General features: G+C 43.6%; 1 protein-coding gene across 1 annotated transcript in view; it reads right to left on the bottom strand.

Moving 5' to 3' along the window:
• Positions 1-528: 528 nt before the first annotated feature.
• The window catches only part of LOC115134687 (copine-8-like), a 106,121-nt gene continuing 82,921 nt past the window's right edge, over positions 529-23,728 (bottom strand). Inside the window, exons 8-20 of the mRNA XM_065022358.1 lie at positions 19,831-19,934; positions 18,238-18,342; positions 16,009-16,050; positions 13,607-13,682; positions 13,303-13,359; positions 12,533-12,594; positions 11,570-11,616; positions 11,099-11,280; positions 10,519-10,646; positions 7,505-7,607; positions 4,876-4,933; positions 2,208-2,281; positions 529-815 (exon numbers count right to left, since the gene is read on the bottom strand). Of these exons, the coding sequence (XP_064878430.1) occupies positions 609-815; positions 2,208-2,281; positions 4,876-4,933; positions 7,505-7,607; positions 10,519-10,646; positions 11,099-11,280; positions 11,570-11,616; positions 12,533-12,594; positions 13,303-13,359; positions 13,607-13,682; positions 16,009-16,050; positions 18,238-18,342; positions 19,831-19,934 (1,245 nt within the window). The 3' untranslated portion in view covers positions 529-608. The remainder of the gene's footprint in view (positions 816-2,207; positions 2,282-4,875; positions 4,934-7,504; positions 7,608-10,518; positions 10,647-11,098; positions 11,281-11,569; positions 11,617-12,532; positions 12,595-13,302; positions 13,360-13,606; positions 13,683-16,008; positions 16,051-18,237; positions 18,343-19,830; positions 19,935-23,728) is intronic.

A 23,728-nucleotide genomic window follows, 5' to 3' on the forward strand; every position in this document is an offset into this window, starting at 1 on the left:
CATGCTCCTTAATAAAATAAATAAACACCACACATGGGATGTGGCTCCTGGGCTTGTCATCATCAGCATCATCATCATCATCATCTTCATCCTCTTCATCATCGCTACCATCAGTCTCTGTGGCTAAAAAAAGGAGAGCCAGAGAGCATCTGGAGTACAAATCAGAGAGAAATAAAAATGTGTCCACGAGTATGAATCCTCCTCGTCATCCTCAACTTTTGTAAACATTTAGAAAGAGACTGTTGGTGAAAGAGAAGTGAAGTTGAGAGGAAGAGCAGGACGTAGAAATAACAGATCAGAAATGCGCTTCTGAAAGGTTCTCCACAGATTGGATGCTGCTTCTGGCTCGTCAATTACAGTGACTCACCCACCTCCTGGGTCAGACCAGTAAACTGTGTCATCTGACCTCTAACTTCTGACCTCTCAGTGGAAGTCCTTCCTGAGGGATGATGGCGGTCTGTCCTCTCCACAGAAAGGGCTGACCAATGCCACGGATGATGGAATCCCAGAGTCCACAAAGGTGCAACATGAGCGTGGAAACGACTCCAGTGAGGAAGAAGAAGAAGCAAAAGAGGAAGAGGTCGGGGGGGGGGGGGGCGTCTTACCCTTCAGATTCGGCTGACCCGTCGGGTGAAGAGGGGGTGCAAGGCGGGGGTGGGGGTGTAGGCAGGGGGACAGGGGCCTGGTTTGATGCCTCTGGTCCTCATGTAGGAGAGGAACTGGTCAGGGATCTCAGCCAGGACCTCTTTGGCCAAACGGGCCATACTGAGAATGTGGTTCCCCCTGCGGTCGATGTAGTCACGGAACGGAACAAACTGGATGGAGAGAAGGGATGAGGAAGAGAGAAGGAACGGAGAAGAGGGGAGGAAGAGAAGGAGTGAGGAGACAGTAAGAGAAAGAGTACAGTGGTTCCATTATAAAATAATAATGGTAGAGAAGTGGTGTAGAGGAGGAGAAAGACAGAATAGATGTGAAAATACGGGGAGATAGACAGAATACATGTGAAGATATGGGGAGAAAGACAGAATACATGTGAAGATATGGGGAGAAAGACAGAATACATGTGAAGATATGGGATGATACAGAATACATGTGAAAGACAGAATACATGTGAAGATATGGTGGGAGAAAGACAGAATACATGTGAAGATATGGTGGGAGAAAGACAGAATACATGTGAAGATACGGGGAGAAAGACAGAATAGATGTGAAGATACGGGGAGAAAGACAGAATAGATGTGAAGATATGGGGAGAAAGACAGAATACATGTGAAGATATGGGGAGAAAGACAGAATAGATGTGAAGATATACATGGATATGAGAAAGACAGAATAGATGTGAAAATACAGATATAGATGGAAAAAGACAGAATAGATGTGAAGATATGGGGAGAAAGACAGAATAGATGTGAAGATATGGGGAGAAAGACAGAATACATGTGAAGATATGGGGAGAAAGACAGAATAGATGTGAAGATATGGGGAGAAAGACAGAATACATGTGAAGATATGGGGAGAAAGACAGAATAGATGTGAAAATACAGGGAGAAAGACAGAATAGATGTGAAAATACAGGGAGAAAGACAGAATAGATGTGAAAATACAGGGAGAAAGACAGAATAGATGTGAAAATACAGGGAGAAAAACAGAATAGATGTGAAGATACGGAGAGAAAGACAGAATAGATGATAAGATACGGGGAGAAAAACAGAATAGATGTGAAGATATGGGGAGAAAGACAGAATACATGTGATATGGGGAGAAAGACAGAATAGATGTGATATGGGGAGAAAAACAGAATAGATGTGATATGGGGAGAAAAACAGAATAGATGTGACATGGGGAGAAAAACAGAATAGATGTGAAGATATGAGGAGAAAAACAGAATAGATGTGATATGGGGAGAAAAACAGAATACATGTGATATGGGGAGAAAAACAGAATAGATGTGATATGGGGAGAAAAACAGAATAGATGTGATATGGGGAGAAAAACAGAATACATGTGAAGATATGGGGAGAAAAACAATGGATTAGAAAGAGGGGGGAATGAAAAACGCAGAGATGGTGATTGAGTGAGGGAGAGAGAGAGAGAAGCCATTCACATAGGCCATTTTCATACATACATGATATACACATTCTATAGAATGTCAGCCTATTTCCAGAGACAATGAAACTGCGTTAATGTATGAGAAAGCTCCATAATACCTGAACAATATCTCTCTCTGCGAACCTCCCTTGAGATGAAATCCTCTCTTCGTCTCCATCAAGCTCAATCATTTCTGAGAAGGAGAGAGAGAGAGAGAAGCACATCAGTCATCCATGCCATGTCAGAACAAAGCCCACATCAATATGGCAACGTCATCAGTGCCACAGAGCATGACACATCGTTGACTACACATGCGGCACTGTTGTCCGTGTGCATTAACTACACACGCTACATTACCACAGAGAGCCAGTGAGCATGCTACACGAGATGACACTGTTTCATTGCCTGCCATGCAATGTTGTTTGAGTACCGTAAATGTGTGTGTAGAGCCGTGAAATCCTTGGTTGTAAGTTACTGCACAGTACTGGGTGAGTGATGAACCAGCCTGGTCTTAGAGCAAAACCATTTAGCATGATATGTTACTTTACGTTAGGTTACATTACTTTGACAAGACGTAACATAGTAAACATACACTACCGTTCAAAAGTTTGGGGTAACTTAGAAATGTCCTTTTTTGAACCCTAACCCTAACCCTAAAATAACATTACATTGACCAGAGATACAGTGTAGACATTGTTAATGCTGTAAATGACTATTGTAGCTGGAAACGGCTATTTTTTTGATGGAATATCTACATAGGCGTACAGAGGCAATGGCACGTTGTGTTAGCTAATCCAAGTTGATCATTTTCAAAGGCTAATTGATCATTAGAAAACCTTTTTGCAATTGTGTTAGCACAGCTGAAAACTGTTGTGCTAATTAAATAAGCAATAAAACTGTCCTTCTTTAGACAAGTTGAGTATCTGGAGTATCAGCATTTGTGGGTTTGATTACAGGCTCAAAATGGCCAGAAACAAAGAACTTTCTTCTGAAACTCATCAGTCTATTCTTGTTCTGAGAAATGAAGGCTATTCCATGCGAGAAATTGCCAAGAAACTGAAGATCTCGTACAACGCTGTGTACTACTCCCTTCACAGAACAGCGCAAACTGTCTCTAACCAGTATAGAAAGATGATTGGGAGGCCCCGGTGCACAACTGAGCAGAGGACAAGTACATTAGAGTGTCTAGTTTGAGAAACAGACACCTGAAAGTCGAATGTAATATATCATACTAAACGGGTAAAATGCGATCAAGACGTAGGATACTATACATCCTACAATTTGTATTATATTGTACGACCACTATTACATTGGTAGGCCAATCTAATGTAACCTAGTGTAAACGAACATATTAAACTAAATGGGGTGGCATGGATTTGAGTAAAATATCATATGTTTTGCTCTGAGACCAGGTTGCAGCCCAGCGGGGGGGGGGGGGGGGGGGGTGAAGTATGTGGTGGGATATGTACAGTACAGCAGGTTGGTGGCACCTTAATTGGGGAGAACGGTTCGTGGTAATGACTGGAGCGGAATTAGTGGAATGGTATCAAATACATCAAACACATGGTTTCCAGCTGTTTGATGCCATTCCATTTGCTCCGTTTCAGCCATTTATATGAGCCATTCTCCCTCAGCAGCCTCCACTGATGCACAGATCCAGGATCTTAACTTTAGCCTGTTTGCTAAAGCAGGAAAATAATCCTGCAGCATCAACGTTTTTTTGTTGTAGGCATTGATACATTTTTTGTAAGGGAAAATCAAGTTTGACCTTTCCAAGTCGAAAATACAAAACTTCAGAAGCATTTTTAAACCTCAAATACACTACAAGTTTTAAATGTCCTTCATTGCAGGAAAGTTCTCTTGCAACAGGGTGTTCAAATTAAGATCCTACATCTGTATAAGGGAAAGCAACCATGTGTAGTGGAACAGGGAGGGACATCATGCTACTGTGCACATTGACTTTGTAAGCGTGATAATCTTAAAGGACCGTTGACTTTAAAAGGCTAATTGCTCATAAAGAATGAATGTGTTTATCATAGAGCTGGAGTGTTTTATGAATTGTAAACACTTCTTTCCTATGATAAGAGATGAAAGGCGAGGACTTGGTCTGTTACTACAAAAAGGTGGAGGGAAATGATGACACATTTCTGTAGAACGTTGGGTCAAATGAGCATTGACATTTAGAAAGATAAACAATGTGCGGGATGGGAAGCAAATGAGAGAGAGATATGAAAGAGTGAGATAGAAAAGGAAAGGAAAAGAGAGGGAAGCCGGGTGAGGGGCGCGATAGGGAGAGGGAGGGGTAAGAAAGAAGGATAGAAAAAGGAAAGGTGAGAAGCAGAAGAGAGGGAGAACCGGGTGAGGGGCGTGATAGGGAGAGGGAGGGGTAAGAAGAAGGATGGAAAAAGGAAAGGTGAGAAGCAGGAGAGAGGGAGAACCGGGTGAGGGGCGTGATAGGGAGAGGGAGGGGTAAGAAAGAAGGATAGAAAAAGGAAAGGTGAGAATCAGGAGAGAGGGAGAACCGGGCGAGGGGCGTGATAGGGAGAGGGAGGGGTAAGAAAGAAGGATGGAAAAAGGAAAGGTGAGAAGCAGGAGAGAGGGAGAACCGGGTGAGGGGCAAATAATGGATTTAACGCAGGGAAGAGATTAGAAACACAAATGCGTGCACATACACACACAGGTGCACACAAACGGGTGCACACACACACAAGGGTGCACACACACACACAAGGGTGCACACACACACACAAGGGTGCACACACACACATTCCATTATTCCTTTTGTACCATTAAATTCCGCCGGTCCAACCCCGACAATTATAATTGACATGGGCAGAGTAGCCGCCTTTGGAGGAGAGAGAGAAACAAATAAAGAGAAAGAGAGGTGTCAACAAAAAAAGAGAGCTTGAGAAAACAAGTTCCTTTCAACGCCAACGTCAATAACCATCGTTATCTAAAACGCCACAGGAGAAACACCCCCAATTATTGACAATACTGTAAATACTGTACAAGTTCTCCTTCTCAGAGAAAAATGGAAGAAACTGCCTGTCACAAAGTGGTCAATGTTTTCCAATTCTGCTCCTTTATGTGGTTTGGCTCCCACATTTTGCCAAGCCTTTGTAGGATTGTCACCTCTGTCATTTCATGCATGTACAACTTGTGTTTAAACCCCGGCCAGTCTGACAGCTTATAAATTAACCTTATTTCCATCTCTTCCCATAGCGGACACCTATTGCATTGCAATTTTGAGTGGATAGCCATTTGCCAAAAGGTTTGTGAGAAAGAATGATAGATTAACACATCACTATGTTTCATAACTTTGTATTGCCCTTTAGGTGAACATTAAATTGGCAGAAATATGAGGAACATCTATTTCTGGGGTTGCTTGAAACTCATAGTTCTCATATCGTACCCCACAATCACATTACAGTACGTAGGGAAAATTGTTTAACGAAAAGCAGCGATTTCTATTTCTATGTAACACAATTTTTGAGTCAGGGCATTCCAAACAGCATTACTTCAACATAGACAGACAGACATTAAACACTGTCAACATTGGTCCACCCACCAAGAATGACTGAGTAAGTGGTACCGTAAGTGGTGGTGGAGTTGAATGTCGAAGGTCTTCTTCTTCATTTGAAAAGCAACTACAGTGAGGGAAAAAAGTATTTGATCCCCTGTTGATTTTGTACGTTTGCCAACTGACAAAGAAATGGTCAGTCTATCATTTTAATGGTAGGTTTATTTGAACAGTGAGAGACAGAATGACAACAACAACAAAAAATGTTATAAATTGATTTGCATTTTAATGAGGGAAATAAGTATTTGACCCCCTCTCAATCAGAAAGATTTCTGGCTCCCAGGTGTCTTTTATAGGGGTAACGAGCTGAGATTAGGAGCACACTCTTAAAGGGAGTGCTCCTTAATCTCTGTTTGTTACCTGTATAGAAGACACCTGTCCACAGAAGCAATCAATCAATCAGATTCCAAACTCTCCACCATGGCCAAGACAAAAGAGCTCTCCTAGGATGTCAGGGACAAGATTGTAGACCTACACAAGGCTGGAATGGGCTACAAGACCATCGCCAAGCAGCTTGGTGAGAAGGTGACAACAGTTGGTGCGATTATTCGCAAATGGAAGAAACACAAAATAACTGTCAATCTCCCTCGGCCTGGGACTCCATGCAAGATCTCACCTCGTGGAGTTGCAATGATCATGAGAACGGTGAGGAATCAGCCCAGAACTACACGGGAGGATCTTGTCAATGATCTCAAGGCAGCTGGGACCATAGTCACCAAGAAAACAATTGGTAAAACACTACGCCGTGAAGGACTGAAATCCTGCAGCGCCCACAAGGTCCCCCTGCTCAAGAAAGCACATATACATGCCCGTCTGAAGTTTGCCAATGAACATCTAAATGATTCAGAGGACAACTGGGTGAAAGTGTTGTGGTCAGATGAGACCAAAATGGAGCTCTTTGGTATCAACTCAACTCGCCGTGTTTGGAGGAGGAGGAATGCTGCCTATGACCCCAAGATCACCATCCCCACCGTCAAACATGGAGGTGGAAACATTATGCTTTGGGGCTGTTTTTCTGCTAAGGGGACAGGACAACTTCCTCGCATCAAAGGGACGATGGATGGGGCCATGTACCGTCAAATCTTGGGTGAGATCCTCCTTCCCTCAGCCAGGGCATTGAAAATGGGCCGTGGATGGGTATTCCAGCATGACAATGACCCAAAACACACGGCCAAGGCAACAAAGGAGTGGCTCAAGAAGAAGCAGATTAAGGTCCTGGAGTGGCCTAGCCTGTCTCCAGACCTCAATCCCATAGAAAATCTGTGGTGGGAGCTGAAGGTTCGAGTTGCCAAACTTCAGCCTCGAAACCTTAATGACTTGGAGAAGATCTGCAAAAAGGAGTGGGACAAAATCCCTCCTGAGATGTGTGCAAATCTGGTGGCCAACTACAAGAAACGTCTGACCTCTGTGATTGCCAACAAGGGTTTTGCCACCAAGTACTAAGTCATGTTTTGCAGAGGAGTCAAATACTTATTTCCCTCATTAAAATGCAAATCAATTTATAACATTTTTGACATGCGTTTTTCTGGATGTTGTTGTTGTTATTCTGTCTCTCACTGTTCAAATAAACCTACCATTAAAATTATAGACTGACCATTTCTTTGTCAGTGGGCCAACGTGAAAAATCAGCAGGGGATCAAATACTTTTTTCCCTCACTGTAAATCCAGACCCGCCACTTGGTTTGCTATATAACTGGGGGATGGGGCTGGATAAATGTAACCACTCTAACTCATGAAGATGTGTAGGCTATAGCATACATTTTACATGTATAAAAATGGCTGACAAAATGTTGTAAGAGTGGGCCTTTAATTAATAGTAAGTTTGAGATGTCTTACATTTACGATAGACTCTTTGGTCTGAGCCATGTCGGTGATGACACCGTCCGAGATGATAAGGAGGATGAAGTACTGGGAGCCATCTTTCACTGTTTGTGCATACCTGGAGGGGGGGGGGGGGCGGAGAGCGAGAGAGAGGAGAAGAGGGGAGGGGAGGGGAGAGAGGAGAAACAGAGAGGTTGGTGGGAGGAGAGCAGGGAGGAGAGCAATATGAGTTGCAGCGTGTAATCAATAATACTGTAATCAATAATACTGTAATCAATAATACTGTAAGTCTCTCTGGATAAGAGCGTTCCCTAAATGACTACAATGTCAAATGTCATAAATCAATTAATTAAATGTATCTATGAAGCAGGGGTTGGACCCGATTCAGGGAACAGAACTGAAAACCGAATAAATGTTCTAGAATAGAAGCATTATTTTAAAAGCATGAGAACCGGGTAATAACGTTATTTTACAGTCCAGCATTTGTTTCAGTCCCACAAAAAATGCAACAAAGCGCTTATGCAAAGCCCTCACTGTCACTCAGAAACATATTACAGTGTCTGCCTGCCAGCTGGAAATCTTTGCCAGTGTGTGTGTGTGTGTGTAGGCAATCTACCCCTCCCCCTTCTCATGTCCCTCCCCCTCTGAAGCATAGGCTACTGTAGCCTACTGACACAAGCGTGATTCAGAAATTAGAGAGTGATTTTTTATTACAAAAGAATGGATTAAGTTTTTTCAATGCTAGTTAAGGATACTATAGTTATCATTACTCACATTGGATTTATTAACCACAAAAAAGAAGGCGTGTTTTTAATTGTGTGCCGCTCTGCACACACAAGCTCGTTAGCTAGCTAGCTTTTGTCCAACATTAAGCAAACTGAAAGGAACCAAAAAAATACTGGTTCTGTTCAGAACAAAATGATTGGAAAACAATTTAGGTTCCAACCCCTGCTATGAAGCATATTTTGTGTTAGCCTATGACCACTCTTTTACTAATATGTCTATTCTCTTGCATGGACCTCTAGTCAAATCAAATCAAATTTTATTGGTCACATACACATGGTTAGCAGATGTTAATGCGAGTGTAGCGAAATGCTTGTGCTTCTAGTTCCATGCAGTAATATCTAACAAGTAATCTAACAATTTCACAACAACTACCTTATACACACACAAGTGTAAAGGAATGAAGAAGAATATGTACATATAAATATATGGATGAGCGCTGGCCGAACGGCATAGGCAGGATGCAGTAGATGGTATAGAGTACAGTATATACATATGAGATGAGTAATGTATGGTATGTAAACATTATATAAAGTGGCATTGTTTAAAGTGACTAGTGATACATTCATTACATCCTATTTTTAAATATTAAAGTGGCTAGAGATTTGAGTCAGTATGTTGGCAGCAGCCACTCAATGTTAGTGATGGTTTGGTCATTGGTTTGGCTGATGGTTGAGACCCAAATCTGGCCCATACATGGACTGTAACCCTGGGGGGTACACACCATCTGGTGGCAAATAAATACAGCCACACGTGTGAGTATGATGATCTCGTTGGACACTAGAGACACTTATTTGGGTGAAAATGGTTTCCCTCAGTGTGTTTTGGTATCACTGAGAATAAATCAGCTATGAACGGCAAGGCTATTCTTAGGCCACGTGGGCGGTCTGACCACACCGGGAAATAGATGGGAGTTGAGGAGCGAAGAGGGATGGGGGAGATGGCTTGTTACAGTCAATCTTGTGTGTGTTTATAGATGATTGGGTAAGATTTCCCAATAGTGAATATCAAGTAGAGCATGTATGGCATGGGGACACTGCACACTACGGAGAGACAGCGAGGCACCGAGTACAATTCTCTTCTGCTTGGATAAAATTAACATTATTCACGATGTCTCCCATAGTGTCTGTCCACTGGTCGATCGTACAAAGCCTTATTTGTTTTCAACAACCACCAACCATTCTATCTGCATGCAACGTTGAATGAATACTTTTGAAGGACAATATTGAATAACTTTGGATGCAGAGGAGGAGAAGACCTCTGACCTCTTGCTTGCATTTGCAGTTTATTTTATTGCTGCAATAAGTAAGGGATTACGTTGGAAGCTGGATGTTTTATCCTCGTCTTGTGTGTGTCCCTTTTTTCATAACATTTTTTGTCTTCTTCATATAAAGACACCGGTGTGATGTTGTAATCTAATCTGAACTGGGTTCTCGCATCTATTTGTGTGATGGTGAGGAGATGTGACATTAAGAGTGCATCCTAAACTGCACCATATTCCCTATATAGTGCACTCATTTGGACCAGAGCCTATGGGACCAATTGGGACGCACACTTAAAGCTGAAATCCAATAAAGGGAGAAACAGCGCCACTGTTCGACCCCCCCCAGCGCCCTTGTTATTGTTTCGGTTGTGTTGATGAAATGGAGGAGAGGAGCATGCAATGATGTCCGATGAAAAAAAAGTCAAGTAAAACAGTAACTTCTTTGTTGTGACATCATAAACGGACGTGGTAGTTTCACCAATCATAGCTTGAGCTGCTGCTTTCATGTGTGGTTACTTACTGTTCTGTGAGTGGGTGTGAAAAGAGTGTTCCTTTCTGATCACCGTCTGACAGGCAGACCTATGTTGACCTTTGAACTCCACGGTGTGCTCAGCGGTTGCACACAAAGCACAAACGATTTTCTCAAACTGAGAAGACAAGATGTGTGTTTGTGCATGTGTGCATACCTGCGTGCGTGGGTGTTTGTCCGTGCGTAGGTGTGCGTGTGTCCGTGTGTGTTCATGCCACCACAGTTAGTATTGATTTCAGTGGGACGGCTGAGCTATTACAGCATTTATTTGAATCTGGTCTTTCCCTGAGGAGTCACAGGTCACTGTGGAACACACTGGGGCTATCTATTGATCATAGCAGGTTATTGTACCACACTGAAGGACCACAGTAGGAGTTCAATGGAATCGCACTGGGAATGCTCTTTGTACATGGTGGTTAGTTCTGGTGTGAGTGTGTGTATGACCTACAGTACCTGGCCACGTGGTTGATAACAGGGGAGAAGTGTGTGGGTCCGTAGAGGCGGACAGACTTGAGGCTCTGGTAGTAAGCCTCCATCACTCCCTCAATCCCACTGCAGTATGGGTTCTGAGGGTTCCCGTTCTATACAGGAACACACAGAACAAACATCAGGAACATGAGCGAGACAACATAGAAATCTCCCTCTCTCCCTCTCTCCCTCTGTCCCTCTGTCCCTCTCTCCCTCTGTCCCTCTCTCCATGCAGTCCATTCTTAAAAGACTAACTCAGTAAATCCTTAATGCCTAGATGAATGCATATGGGGCCTGTCGTGGTCTCAGGCTGGGCCCCTCTGGGGAGAGTGTTCCCCAACTGAGCAGCTGGAATGACTGCCAGCCCCTAGGGCGGCATAGGCACTACATCTGGATAGGAAGGGTTAGAACAGGAACTACTAGTGAACTACATATGACCAGAGCCTAAGGGGTAATTTGTCAGTTCTCTCTCCACCAGCCTCCACTGGTCCAGAACCAGGACTGATGAGAGAGTGGCAGGTAAGAAGGATGTAAGGATGGATGGAGGTGTCTCCTGTCTCCTCACCAGAGCGAACTCGTGCGAGACGCGTCCGTCCGGGGGCAGCTTGGCTCCGAAGCCCAGAGCAGGGAACATCTTGTCACTGTCATAGTCCTGGATGATCTCCCCCACGGCCCTGAGAGCCATGGCGTAGGCATTCAACTGGTACGGACTCATGTAGTGGAGGGAGGTGGGCTGAGACGGGTTGCCTGGACACAAACCCAACACAGTAGAACTGAGGTCCACACTATTGTGTAGTTGGAAAGAGGGGATGCTGTTCATACATTGCAAACTATTAAGCAGCTTTCTACCATTGAGAATTGTCTTGAAAAAAAGCCTTGTAGCTGTAATGCTGATGGTACAAATTGTTCCTTCTTACCCTTTGTCTTGGCTTTTCTGACACCAACATTCAAAACACATGGACATTACCTTACTGCCACACAGGCACAGGGTTCTCAAGGGCTGACAAGAACTAAAAACAGATTTGGACACACTCACCATTTGATGCTGTGAAATCAATTGCCACCGTGAAATTAATCTGAGTCCTGCAAGACAAAACCAAACAGTAAAGGTATTGAAGCGTCAGTCATACTACATTCAATTACATCACGAGTCAAAGCGATCCGACTAACTCAATTAATTGACAAGGGGTTATGAGTTATCAGTAACTGCTGTCACCTGCAAAATGAACATAGGCCTACGAGCTGATTAGTAATCCACTTAACTAGGAGTTTGTTCCTACCTTCAATTACCACTAGGGATGTAAGTGAGCTTAGCGCTAGATAAAGAGGTTACCATGGAAATTGTTTCAGTTAAATTAGTATAACCTATTGCAGTAATACATTATGTACTTTACAGTAGCTGCTTGGAAATAAAAATGTGCAGGTTGCATGGGGTACACAGTCAAAATGAACAATACAACATGGAAAGCTAGTACTAAACGTTTTAACACAGATCTAGGGACAAGCAATGGAAATTAGGTGTAGGCTAAAGAGTGATGGTGCAATGCATCTGACTGTTGTGTTTTCAATGTGTCCCTATTCAAATTCAACTTTCATTCAATGTGTCCCTATTCAAATTCAACTTCAATTCAATGTGTCCCTATTCAAATTCAACTTCAATTCAATGTGTCCCTATTCAAATTTAACTTTAATTCAATGTGTCCCTATTCAAATTCAACTTTTATTTAATGCGTCCCTATTCAAATGAGACTTTAATGCAATGTGTCCCTAATCAAATTCAACTTTAATTCAATGTGTCCCTATTCAAATTAGACTTTAATTCAATGTGTCCCTATTCAAATTCAACTTTCATTCAATGTGTCCCTATTCAAATTCAACTTCAATTCGTCCCTATTCAAATGAGACTTTAATTCAATGTGTCCCTAATCAAATACAACTTTAATTCAATGTGTCCCTATTCAAATGAGACTTTAATTAAAAACAAAACTTTGTAACGTACCCCCCTTTGATGTAGTCCAGGAAGGTGAGCTCCATGTCCACCAGGCAGGACAGCAGGGTTACCTGGCAACATGTTCGGAGGTTAAAGGGATACTTTTTGAAGTTTTAGCTTATTTCCGACTTTATAATAAGCCTAAAACTTTATAAAAGTGAACTATCCCTTTAAAACACATTGGGATTTCAGTGGAACTACAGTATTACCACACCTATTTCAACAGTACATAGAGTACACAATAGAGTACACCATAGAGTACACCTATTTCAACAATACATAGAGTACACCATAGAGCACACCTATTTCAACAGTACATAGAGTACACAATAGAGTACACCATAGAGTACACCTATTTCAACAATACATAGAGTACACCATAGAGTACACCATAGAGTACAGCTATTTCAATACATAGAGTACATAGAGTACACCATAGAGTACACACCATAGAGTACACCTATTTCAACAATACATATAGTACACAATAGAGTACACCATAGAGTACAGCTATTTCAACAATACATAGAGTACACAATAGAGTACACCATAGAGTACAGCTATTTAAACAATACATAGAGTACACAATAGAGTACACCTATTTCAACATGGCACAACAACCATAGAAAAGTTGGCAACAGCACACAGAGTGCAGGACTAGACTAGTCTTTCAACAGTGACTCCTTTGGGCTATGAACAGGCACAGATAAGTAAGTGCAGAATCACATTGATAGAATCCCATTAAGGGATTGCTAGAGTAGAAGAGGGTATTAACTCACTGTTCCTGAGTTGAGGTATCTCTTCTTCTTCTTGTCTCTCTTCTTCTGATTTACCACCTGCAGAGAAGGAGAACAGGGTTTGGTTCAATTTGTCTCGTTGATCGTAAGTTGAAAATAAAGCCTGTCTAACTGAATTCTGTTCCTCAATCTAATAGGCTGACTAGGCCATGAAAGCAGATGGATGCGGGAGAGCAAAGGTTATTGCTTAGACAATTAGTGCAATGCCCTGGAAGGTTCATTGTTTGGGTAAACAGCTGAGGCAAGGTTGTGTGCGTGTTTGTGTGTTTGTGTGTGTGTTTTTTACCTCATAGGTGTGGAACTGTGACTGGCCTCTTGACATCTCCCTGTATCTGGTGCTGAACTCCCCAATGAAGTCATGCCTGGGTGAGCAAACACACACACTGAGTACAGTTACATACACACTAATAAATCAATATTAAACGGATTCTGGCAGTAGGCTGAGTACGGCATTAGTCATGTAGACACCTTACTCTGCTTATCTTAATCGGCGTAAGGTCATAATCGAAGTAAGGATGCGGCGATTAAAACACCTGGTTTTCTGAGCAATCTTTGGAATTACATGTAAACAGCTAAATGGGCGTTCAAGCGTTGTATTTGATCTGCGCATGTGGCAACACTGTTCTTCTTGTAAAGCAGGCAAAAGTTTTAAACTAACTATTATATTCATCTGACTATCCACAATAATCCTATTATTGCATGTAACAGTACTCAGTGTCAGACACCCCTGAACAGGTTTGGTACCTACCAGCTGTGACCTCATCCTCCCAACCTCCTCATCCTCCCAACCTCCTCATCCTCCCAACCTCCTCATCCTCCCAACCTCCTCATCCTCCCAACCTCCACATCCTCCCAACCTCCTCATCCTCCCAACCTCCTCATCCTCCCAACCTCCTCATCCTCCCAACCTCCTCATCCTCCCAACCTCCTCATCCTCCCAACCTCCTCATCCTCCCAACCTCCTCATCCCAACCTCCCAACCTCCCTCATCCTCCCAACCTCCAAACCTCCTCCTCCCATCCTCATCCTCCCAACCTCCTCATCCTCCCAACCTCCTCCCAACCTCCTCATCCTCCCAACCTCCTCTCATCCTCCCAACCTCCTCATCCTCCTCAACCTCCTCATCCTCCCTCCCAACCTCCATCATCCTCCCCCAACCTCCTCATCCCTCCTCCAACCTCCTCATCCTCCCAACCTCCTCATCCTCCCAACCTCCTCATCCTCCCAACCTCCTCATCCTCCCAACCTCCTCACCCTCCCAAACCTCCCCCCATCCTCCCAACCTCCTCATCCTCCCAACCTCCTCATCCTCCCAACCTCCTCATCCTCCCAACCTCCTCATCCTCCCAACCTCCATCCTCCCAACCTCCTCCCTCCCAACCTCCTCATCCTCCCAACCTCCTCACCTCCCAACCTTCTCACCCTCCCAACCTCCTCATCCTCCCAACCTCCTCATCCTCCCAACCTCCTCATCCTCCCAACCTCCTCATCCTCCCAACCTCCTCATCCTCCCAACCTCCCTCCCAACCTCCTCATCCTCCCAACCTCCTCATCCCAACCTTCAACCTCCCAACCTCCTCATCCTCCCAACCTCCTCCCAACCTCTCTCCCCCAACCTCCTCATCCTCCCAACCTCCTCATCCTCCCAACCTCTCATCCTCCCAACCCCAACCTTCTCATCATCCTCCCAACCTCCTCATCCTCCCAACCTCCTCACCCTTCCAACCTTCTCACCCTCCCAACCTCCTCATCCTCCCCCAACCTCCCCTCCCATCCTCCCAACCTCCTCATCCTCCCAACCTCCTCACCTCCTCATCCTCCCAACCTCCTCATCCTCCCAACCTCCCATCTCATCCTCCCAACCTCCTCATCCTCCCAACCTCCTCATCCTCCCAACCTCCTCCCTCCTCAACCTCCTCCCTCCAACCTCCTCATCTCCCAACCTCCTCCCAACCTCCTCATCCTCCCAACCTCCACATCCTCCCAACCTCCACATCCTCCCAACCTCCTCATCCTCCCAACCTTCCTCATCCTCCCAACCTCCTTATCCTCCCAACCTTCTCATCCTCCCAACCTCCTCATCCTCCCAACCTCCTCATCCTCCCAACCTCCTCATCCTCCCAACCTCCTCATCCTCCCAACCTCCTCATCCTCCCAACCTCCTCATCCTCCCAACCTCCTCCCCAACCTTCTCATCCTCCCCACCTTCTCACCCTCCCAACCTCCTCATCCTCCCAACCTCCTCATCCTCCCAACCTCCTCATCCTCCCAACCTCCTCATCCTCCCAACCTCCTCATCCTCCCAACCTCCTCATCCTCCCAACCTCCTCATCCTCCCAACCTCCTCATCCTCCCAACCTCCTCCCAACCTCCTCATCCTCCCAACCTCCTCATCCTCCCAACCTCCTCATCCTCCCAACCTCCTCATCCATCACAGTGGAGAGTTATTGTTTCTCATAGAGATACAATATATTTTGTCTATTTAATTCAATGCCAGTTCATCAATGTCTGTATTTTTGTGGATGCCTATATAGTGTGTTGTCTCACAAATTATCATGTGATAAAAAAGTGGCGTGTGTGTACCTGCCTGCATGTAAGTGTGTGTGTGTGTGTGTGTGTGTGTGTGTGTGTGTGTGTGTGTGTGTGTGTGTATATGTGTGTATATTATGTGTCTGAGACAGTACCTACCCTCCATCTCTGTCCCAATCATACACCTCCACCTTTATGCTCCTGAGAGACAGACAGAGAGAGAGAGAGAGAGAGAGAGAGAGCGAGAGAGACAGAGAGAGAGAGAGAGAGAGAGACAGAGAGACAGAGAGACAGAGAGAGACAGAGAGAAATTCCATTAGAAAAAAACAATTAGTGTGCTGATTGAGAATCTCTGTTTAAATGAGAAGCGCTCATCTGTGTAAGAAGATGGTCTGGCTCTAAGAGGACTGCTCTCAGGAAGTTATGTCTGCTATTGGGATTCAATATGCTAAAGATTGCAGGAGTCACGGGTCGCAAAAAAATAAAGATTGTAGCAGCAGCCACTGCTTTGTACCTGAATCCTAAAGTGGTTCTAGAAATGGTCTGTGGTCAACTACCAAGTACAGAGGAATACTGATACCTAGTTATTTGTGGGTTGGGGTTTGTTTCTGTTGCTTAGTGATATAGGCAGACATCACACCCAAGAGGCCTAGCTAGCTCTGGTCATTCCTATAGAGTGGATTGCATTTATTATAGTAATACATTTGATTTATATAAATATTTTATAACTGGAGCATTTTAATGTTGAGGAGAGGCCATTCTCCGTTTTATTTCAAAGTACTGAATCTATGCATCTGTCATTTACAGTACCTGCATCTCTGGTATCAGTTACCTGCATCTCTGGTATCAGTTACCTGTATCTCTGGTATCAGTTACCTGCATCTCTGGTATCAGTTACCTATATCTCTGATACCAGTTACCTGTATCTCTGGTATCAGTTACCCTCATCTCTGGTATCAGTTACCCTCATCTCTGGTATCAGTTACCTGTATCTCTGGTATCAGTTACCTGCATCTCTGGTATCAGTTACCTATATCTCTGATACCAGTTACCTGTATCTCTGGTATCAGTTACCCTCATCTCTGGTATCAGTTACCTGTATCTCTGGTATCAGTTACCTGTATCTCTGGTATCAGTTACCTGTATCTCTGATACCAGTTACCTGTATCTCTGGTATCAGTTACCTGTACCTCTGGTATCAGTTACCTGTATCTCTGGTATCAGTTACCTGTACCTCTGGTATCAGTTACCTGTATCTCTGGTATCAGTTACCTGTATCTCTGGTATCAGTTACCTGTATCTCTGGTATCAGTTACCTGTATCTCTGATACCAGTTACCTGTATCTCTGGTATCAGTTACCTGTATCTCTGATACCAGTTACCTGCATCTCTGGTATCAGTTACCCTCATCTCTGGTATCAGTTACCCTCATCTCTGGTATCAGTTACCTGTATCTCTGGTATCAGTTACCTTTATCTCTGGTATCAGTTACCTGTATCTCTGGTATCAGTTACCTGTATCTCTGGTATCAGTTACCTGTATCTCTGGTATCAGTTACCTGTATCTCTGGTATCAGTTACCTGTATCTCTGGTATCAGTTACCTGTATCTCTGGTATCAGTTACCTGTATCTCTGGTATCAGTTACCTGCATCTCTGGTATCAGTTACCTGCATCTCTGGTATCAGTTACCTGTATCTCTGGTATCAGTTACCTGTATCTCTGGTATCAGTTACCCTCATCTCTGGTATCAGTTACCTGTATCTCTGGTATCAGTTACCTGTATCTCTGGTATCAGTTACCTGTATCTTTGGTATCAGTTACCTGTATCTCTGATACCAGTTACCTGCATCTCTGGTATCAGTTACCCTCATCTCTGGTATCAGTTACCCTCATCTCTGGTATCAGTTACCTGTATCTCTGGTATCAGTTACCTGTATCTCTGGTATCAGTTACCTGTATCTCTGGTATCAGTTACCTGTATCTCTGGTATCAGTTACCTGTATCTCTGGTATCAGTTACCTGTATCTCTGGTATCAGTTACCTGTATCTCTGGTATCAGTTACCTGTCTCTGGTATCAGTTACCTGTATCTCTGGTATCAGTTACCTGTATCTCTGGTATCAGTTACCTGTATCTCTGGTATCAGTTACCTGCATCTCTGGTATCAGTTACCTGTATCTCTGGTATCAGTTACCTGTATCTCTGGTATCAGTTACCTGTATCTCTGATACCAGTTACCTGTATCTCTGGTATCAGTTACCTGTCTCTGGTATCAGTTACCTGCATCTCTGGTATCAGTTACCTGTATCTCTGGTATCAGTTACCTGTATCTCTGGTATCAGTTACCTGTATCTCTGGTATCAGTTACCTGTCTCTGGTATCAGTTACCTATCATAATCGCCGTTGCACAGGGCCTTGACAGGGATCTTGAAGGCCTGCCACACTGGGTCCAGAGTGTTCTTTACAACCTCTGTCTTATGGCAGATAGTAAACCTAGAAACACACACACACACACACACACACACACACACACGTTACAGTATTGGAACCCTTTCGAGACTCAGTTTTCCAACTCAAACTTTGCTATGTTTGTTTACATTTGTTTTCTTATTTAGTATTAAGTTTGTCATATTTTTGTCTTTAAAAATCTAAACAAAACAACAACAACAACTGCTCTTGAACAGCACACAGTGTGACCAGGTGTTCAGGATGGGCAGGCAGCATACTGCTGTTGTGCCCTGGAGCTGGCCATTTAAACTGCTTCAGTTAATACCCAGCTGCACAAAAGCCATATGCGTTAAACCCAAAACAAAGGGAGCCTGCTTTCATAAAAACATCTGCTGGACAAGGACATCTCATACAGCGTGTGCTCAACTCAGTCTCAACAACCCGTTCTTTCACGTCCACTCATCCCTCACCACCTATACGCTCTGTGTCTGTCTCAGCTGGGATGTATAGGACAAGGACATCTCATACAGCGTGTGCTCAACTCAGTCTCAACGACCCGTTCTTTCACGTCCACTCATCCCTCACCACCTATACGCTCTGTGTCTGTCTCAGCTGGGATGTATAGGACAAGGACATCTCATACAGCGTGTGCTCAACTCAGTCTCAACGACCCGTTCTTTCACGTCCACTCATCCCTCACCACCTATACGCTCTGTGTCTGTCTCAGCTGGGATGTATAGGACAAGGACATCTCATACAGCGTGTGCTCAACTCAGTCTCAACAACCCGTTCTTTCACGTCCACTCATCCCTCACCATCTATACGCTCTGTGTCTGTCTCAGCTGGGATGTATAGGACAAGGACATCTCATACAGCGTGTGCTCAACTCAGTCTCAACGACCCGTTCTTTCACGTCCACTCATCCCTCACCACCTATACGCTCTGTGTCTGTCTCAGCTGGGATGTATAGGACAAGGACATCTCATACAGCGTGTGCTCAACTCAGTCTCAACGACCCGTTCTTTTTCTTTTCCTCTCCTTTCATTCTCTTTATCTCCTCTCATCCTCTCTTTCACGTCCACTCATCCCTCACCACCTATACACTCTGTGTCTGTCTCAGCTGGGATGTATAGGACAAGGACATCTCATACAGCGTGTGCTCAACTCAGTCTCAACGACCCGTTCTTTCACGTCCACTCATCCCTCAACACCTATACACTCTGTGTCTGTCTCAGCTGGGATGTATAGGACATGGACATTATTATTTACCGTACATGTAACCATATACTATTGCTATTTGGAGAGTGTACAGTATTTGTTCATTGTCTACAGGCCTTTTTCCCACTGTGTATGGGCAAACACCAAATATAGTACAGTATCTGGGTGTGTTTTGTACGTCTTAGAGTAAAAAAACTAACATATTTTGAATAACACTTTACGAACGTTAATGGTTGCAAATTAATCAATTTTTGATTAGATTTTGTAAGATGTTTTGTACAAAATGGAAAACTGGATCAACGATTGACAACTTACGATCCGTCCTCATTACTGCGGTAGAACACCAGAAAAGGATCAGACTTCCCAAAGAAGTCTTTCTTGTCCAACTTGTTCCCACAGAACTGCAGCATCACTGACTCCTAGAGAGACCAGGTTACAGATGAATGGAACAGCCAGACAATCAACACCACAGACAGGGATCAATTTTGATTGGCTGGGGGCCTCAGTATTGTAGCGAATTCAGGGGTTAGCCCTGACCGGAACTCGAATCTGGGTCCAGTGACTGTCACCCTAAAACCTTAGCCCTTATTTCAAGAGATCCGAACTTCTTGACGAGGTCGATGTACAGTGCCTTCAGAAAGTATTCAGACCCCTTGACTTTTTCCAAATTTTGTTACCTTACATCCTTAATTCAAAAATGTATTACATTATTTAAGTTCCTCATCAATATACACACAATACCCCATAATAACAAAGCAAAAACAGGTTTAGACATTTTGCTAATTTATTACAAATAAAAATCAGAAATATCACATTTACATAAGTATTAAGACCCTTTACTCAGTACTTTGATGAAGCACCTTCGGCAATGACAACAGCATCGAGCCTTCTTGGGTATGACGCTACAAACTTGGCACACCTGTATTTGGGGAGTTTCTCCCATTCTTCTCTGCAGATCCTCTCAAGCTCTGTCAGGCTGGATGGGGAGTGTCGCTGCACAGCTATTTTCAGGTCTCTCCAGAGATGTTCGATTGGGTTCAAGTCCGTGCTCTGGCTAGCCCACTCAAGGACAGTCAGAGATTTGACCCGAAGCCATTCCTACGTTGTCTTAGCTGTGTCCTGTTGGAAAGGTTGTTGTCCTGTTGGAAAGTGAACCTTCACCCCAGTCTGAGGTCCTGAGCACTCTGGAGCAGGTTTTCATCAAGGATCTCTGTAATTTGCTCTGCTCATCTTTCCCTCGATCCTAACTAGTCTCCCCAACCACCATGCATCACTGTAAGGATGGTGCCAGGTTTCCTCCAGGCTTGGTATTCAGGCCAAAGAGTTCAATCTTTTTTTTTTAAGAGGTGGATCAGCTTAATATTGCAGAAAGATTGTTGCTTCCATCGATGTAATTGCCTGCATCGTTTCCAATCCCCCATATCTTTTTTTGGTAAATATATATATCCATATACATATACATACACGTATATACCCATACATATACATATGAATACATAAACATTCATACATACATACATACATACATACATACATACAGTGGGGCAAAAATGTATTTAGTCAGCCACCAATTGTGCAAGTTCTCCCACTTAAAAAGATGAGAGAGGCCTGTAATTTTCATCATAGGTACACTTCAACTATGACAGACAAAATGAGAAAAAAAAAACAGAAAATCACATTGTAGGATTTTTAATGAATTTATTTGCAAATGATGGTGGAAAATAAGTATTTGGTCAATAACAAAAGTTTATCTCAATACTTTGTTATATACCCTTTGTTGGCAATGACAGAGGTCAAACGTTTGCTGTAAGTCTTCACAAGGTTTTCACTCACTGTTGCTGGTATTTTGGCCCATTCCTCCATGCAGATCTCCTCTAGAGCAATGATGTTTTGGGGCTGTTGCTGGGCAACACGGACTTTCAACTCCCCCCAAAGATTTTCTATGGGGTTGAGATCTGGAGACTGGCTAGGCCACTCCAGGACCTTGAAATGCTTCTTACGAAGCCACTCCTTCGTTGCCCGGGCGGTGTGTTTGGGATCATTGTCATGCTGAAAGACCTTGTCTTATATTATCTCTAATGTATCGTCCATATAAAAATAACTGTCTGATTAGGATGAATAATATCTGACAATACTTTTTTCATTCTATGCGCCAAGCATTTAGCTGGGATTTTTGCATCACAGCACTGACGCCTCCAATTTATATATACCACTTGGGTCCTGTTTCAGTAATAATGATATCAGACCTTCTTGTTGAGTGTCCAATAATCTACCATTTATATAGGAGTGGTTAAAACATGCTAATAACGGTCCTCTGAGAAAAAACAAGTAGAAATGGTATACTTCCACTGGTATGCCATCCGGCCTTGGAGTTTTCCCAGCCTTAAAGGCTTTAATTGCGTCAAGATGTTCCTCCTCTGTAATTTGGCCTTGACCTGAGTCTGTCTGTACAGATATTAATTTTACATTATTATTAGGAAAAAAATCAATGCAATTAGCTTCGGTTATTGGAGATGGAGGCGACTGAAATGTAAACATATTCTTAAAGTACTTTACTTCCTCTTTCAAAACATCATTTGGTGAATCATGCGTAACTCCATCATTTGTAACAAGTTTCAATACAGTTTTTTGGTAGCATTTCTATATTGAAGATATTGAAAAATAATTTGGTGCATTTCCCCCTATTCCATCCAGGTCGCTTTATTTTTTATAATATATTACACTGGATCTTTCTTGAATAAGTTCCTCCATTTATTTTTGTTTTTCCTCTAACCTATTCTGTGCCTTTAGGGTACAGTTTTTATTGCTATCTACTGTACTGTTAGTCCTTCAATTTCCTTTGTTAATATGGACTCTTTTGATCTAAATTGCTATTGTTTTATAGATGAGTACTGAATTGCATGGCCTCTAAATTGCATAGCCTCTTAATCCAAGATGGCGTATTAGTCAGACGTCTTTGTCCTTTATCTTGTCATGTTCCATGTATATATCTTTTTATATATTTTTCTTTGCATATATTTTTTTTGTATTTTTCTAAACCTCAACTTCAAAATACTCTCCTGTAACCCGCCTCACCCAACGTGGTGTGGATCTGTTCTTTTATTTACCTCGGAACCGGAATCCCCCAACAGAAGCTAGCCAGCTCACTAGCTACTAGCTAGTAGTCAGCTAACCACTGATAGCGGTCATCAGCTAACGTTTAGCTCGGAAAGCTCTCGCCAGTTTGTACAACGCGACTCAAACCAGAGCATACTGGACCTATTTTCTCTCCATATCCCCGGATTCCTACCGCAAGCTCTGAACCTTTTCACCGGATCATCGCAGCTAGCTAGCTGCAACCCGAGTGACTACTCCTGGCTAACCTCTGTCCCGAAGCAAGCACCAATTAGCCTGGAGCTAGCCCATGCTAGGCCCATTCTCCCAGCTAGCTGAAGAGGCCCATCAGCCACTCCTGGGCTACAATGCCCGGACCCCTTCTACTGCCGGTACGGGGCACGGAACCCCGCCGATCCTTCACGACTGGACTACCGACGTAACGTGCTCGAGGGGGTACTCAACTGGCCCTTACGCCGCGACGTCCTCTGAATGCCCATCTGCTAGCCTGCTATCCCTGCTCAATATGCCTTAACCAACCATTTAGTTCCACCTCCCACATATGCTGTGACATCATCTGGTTTAAACTTTCCTAAAGACAATATCTCTCTCATCATTACTCAATGCCTAGGTTAACCTCCAATGTACTCACATGCTACCATATCTTTGTCTGTACATTATGCCTTGAACCTATTCTATCGCGCCCAGAAATGTGCTCCTTTTACTCTCTGTTCTGAACGTACTAGATGACCAGTTCTGTTAGCCTTTAGCCGTACCCTTATCCTACTCTTCCTCTGTTCCTCTGGGGATCTAGAGGTTAATCCAGGCCCTGCAGTGCCTAGCTCCACTCCTACTCCCCAGGTACTCTAATTTGCTGACCTTTGTAACCGTAAAAGCCTTGGTTTCATGCATGTTAACATTAGAAGCCTCCTCTCTAAGTTTGTTTTATTCACTGCTTTAGCACACTCTGCCAACCCGGATGTCCTAGCCGTGTCTGAATCCTTGCTTAGGAAGACCACCAAAAACCCTGAAATTTCCATCCCTAACTACAAAATCTTCCGACAAGATAGAACTGCCAAAGGGGGCTGTGTTGCAATCTACTGCAGAGATAGCCTGCAGA

Source organism: Oncorhynchus nerka, linkage group LG9a, assembly GCF_034236695.1.
Source record: "Oncorhynchus nerka isolate Pitt River linkage group LG9a, Oner_Uvic_2.0, whole genome shotgun sequence".
NCBI lineage: Eukaryota > Metazoa > Chordata > Actinopteri > Salmoniformes > Salmonidae > Oncorhynchus > Oncorhynchus nerka.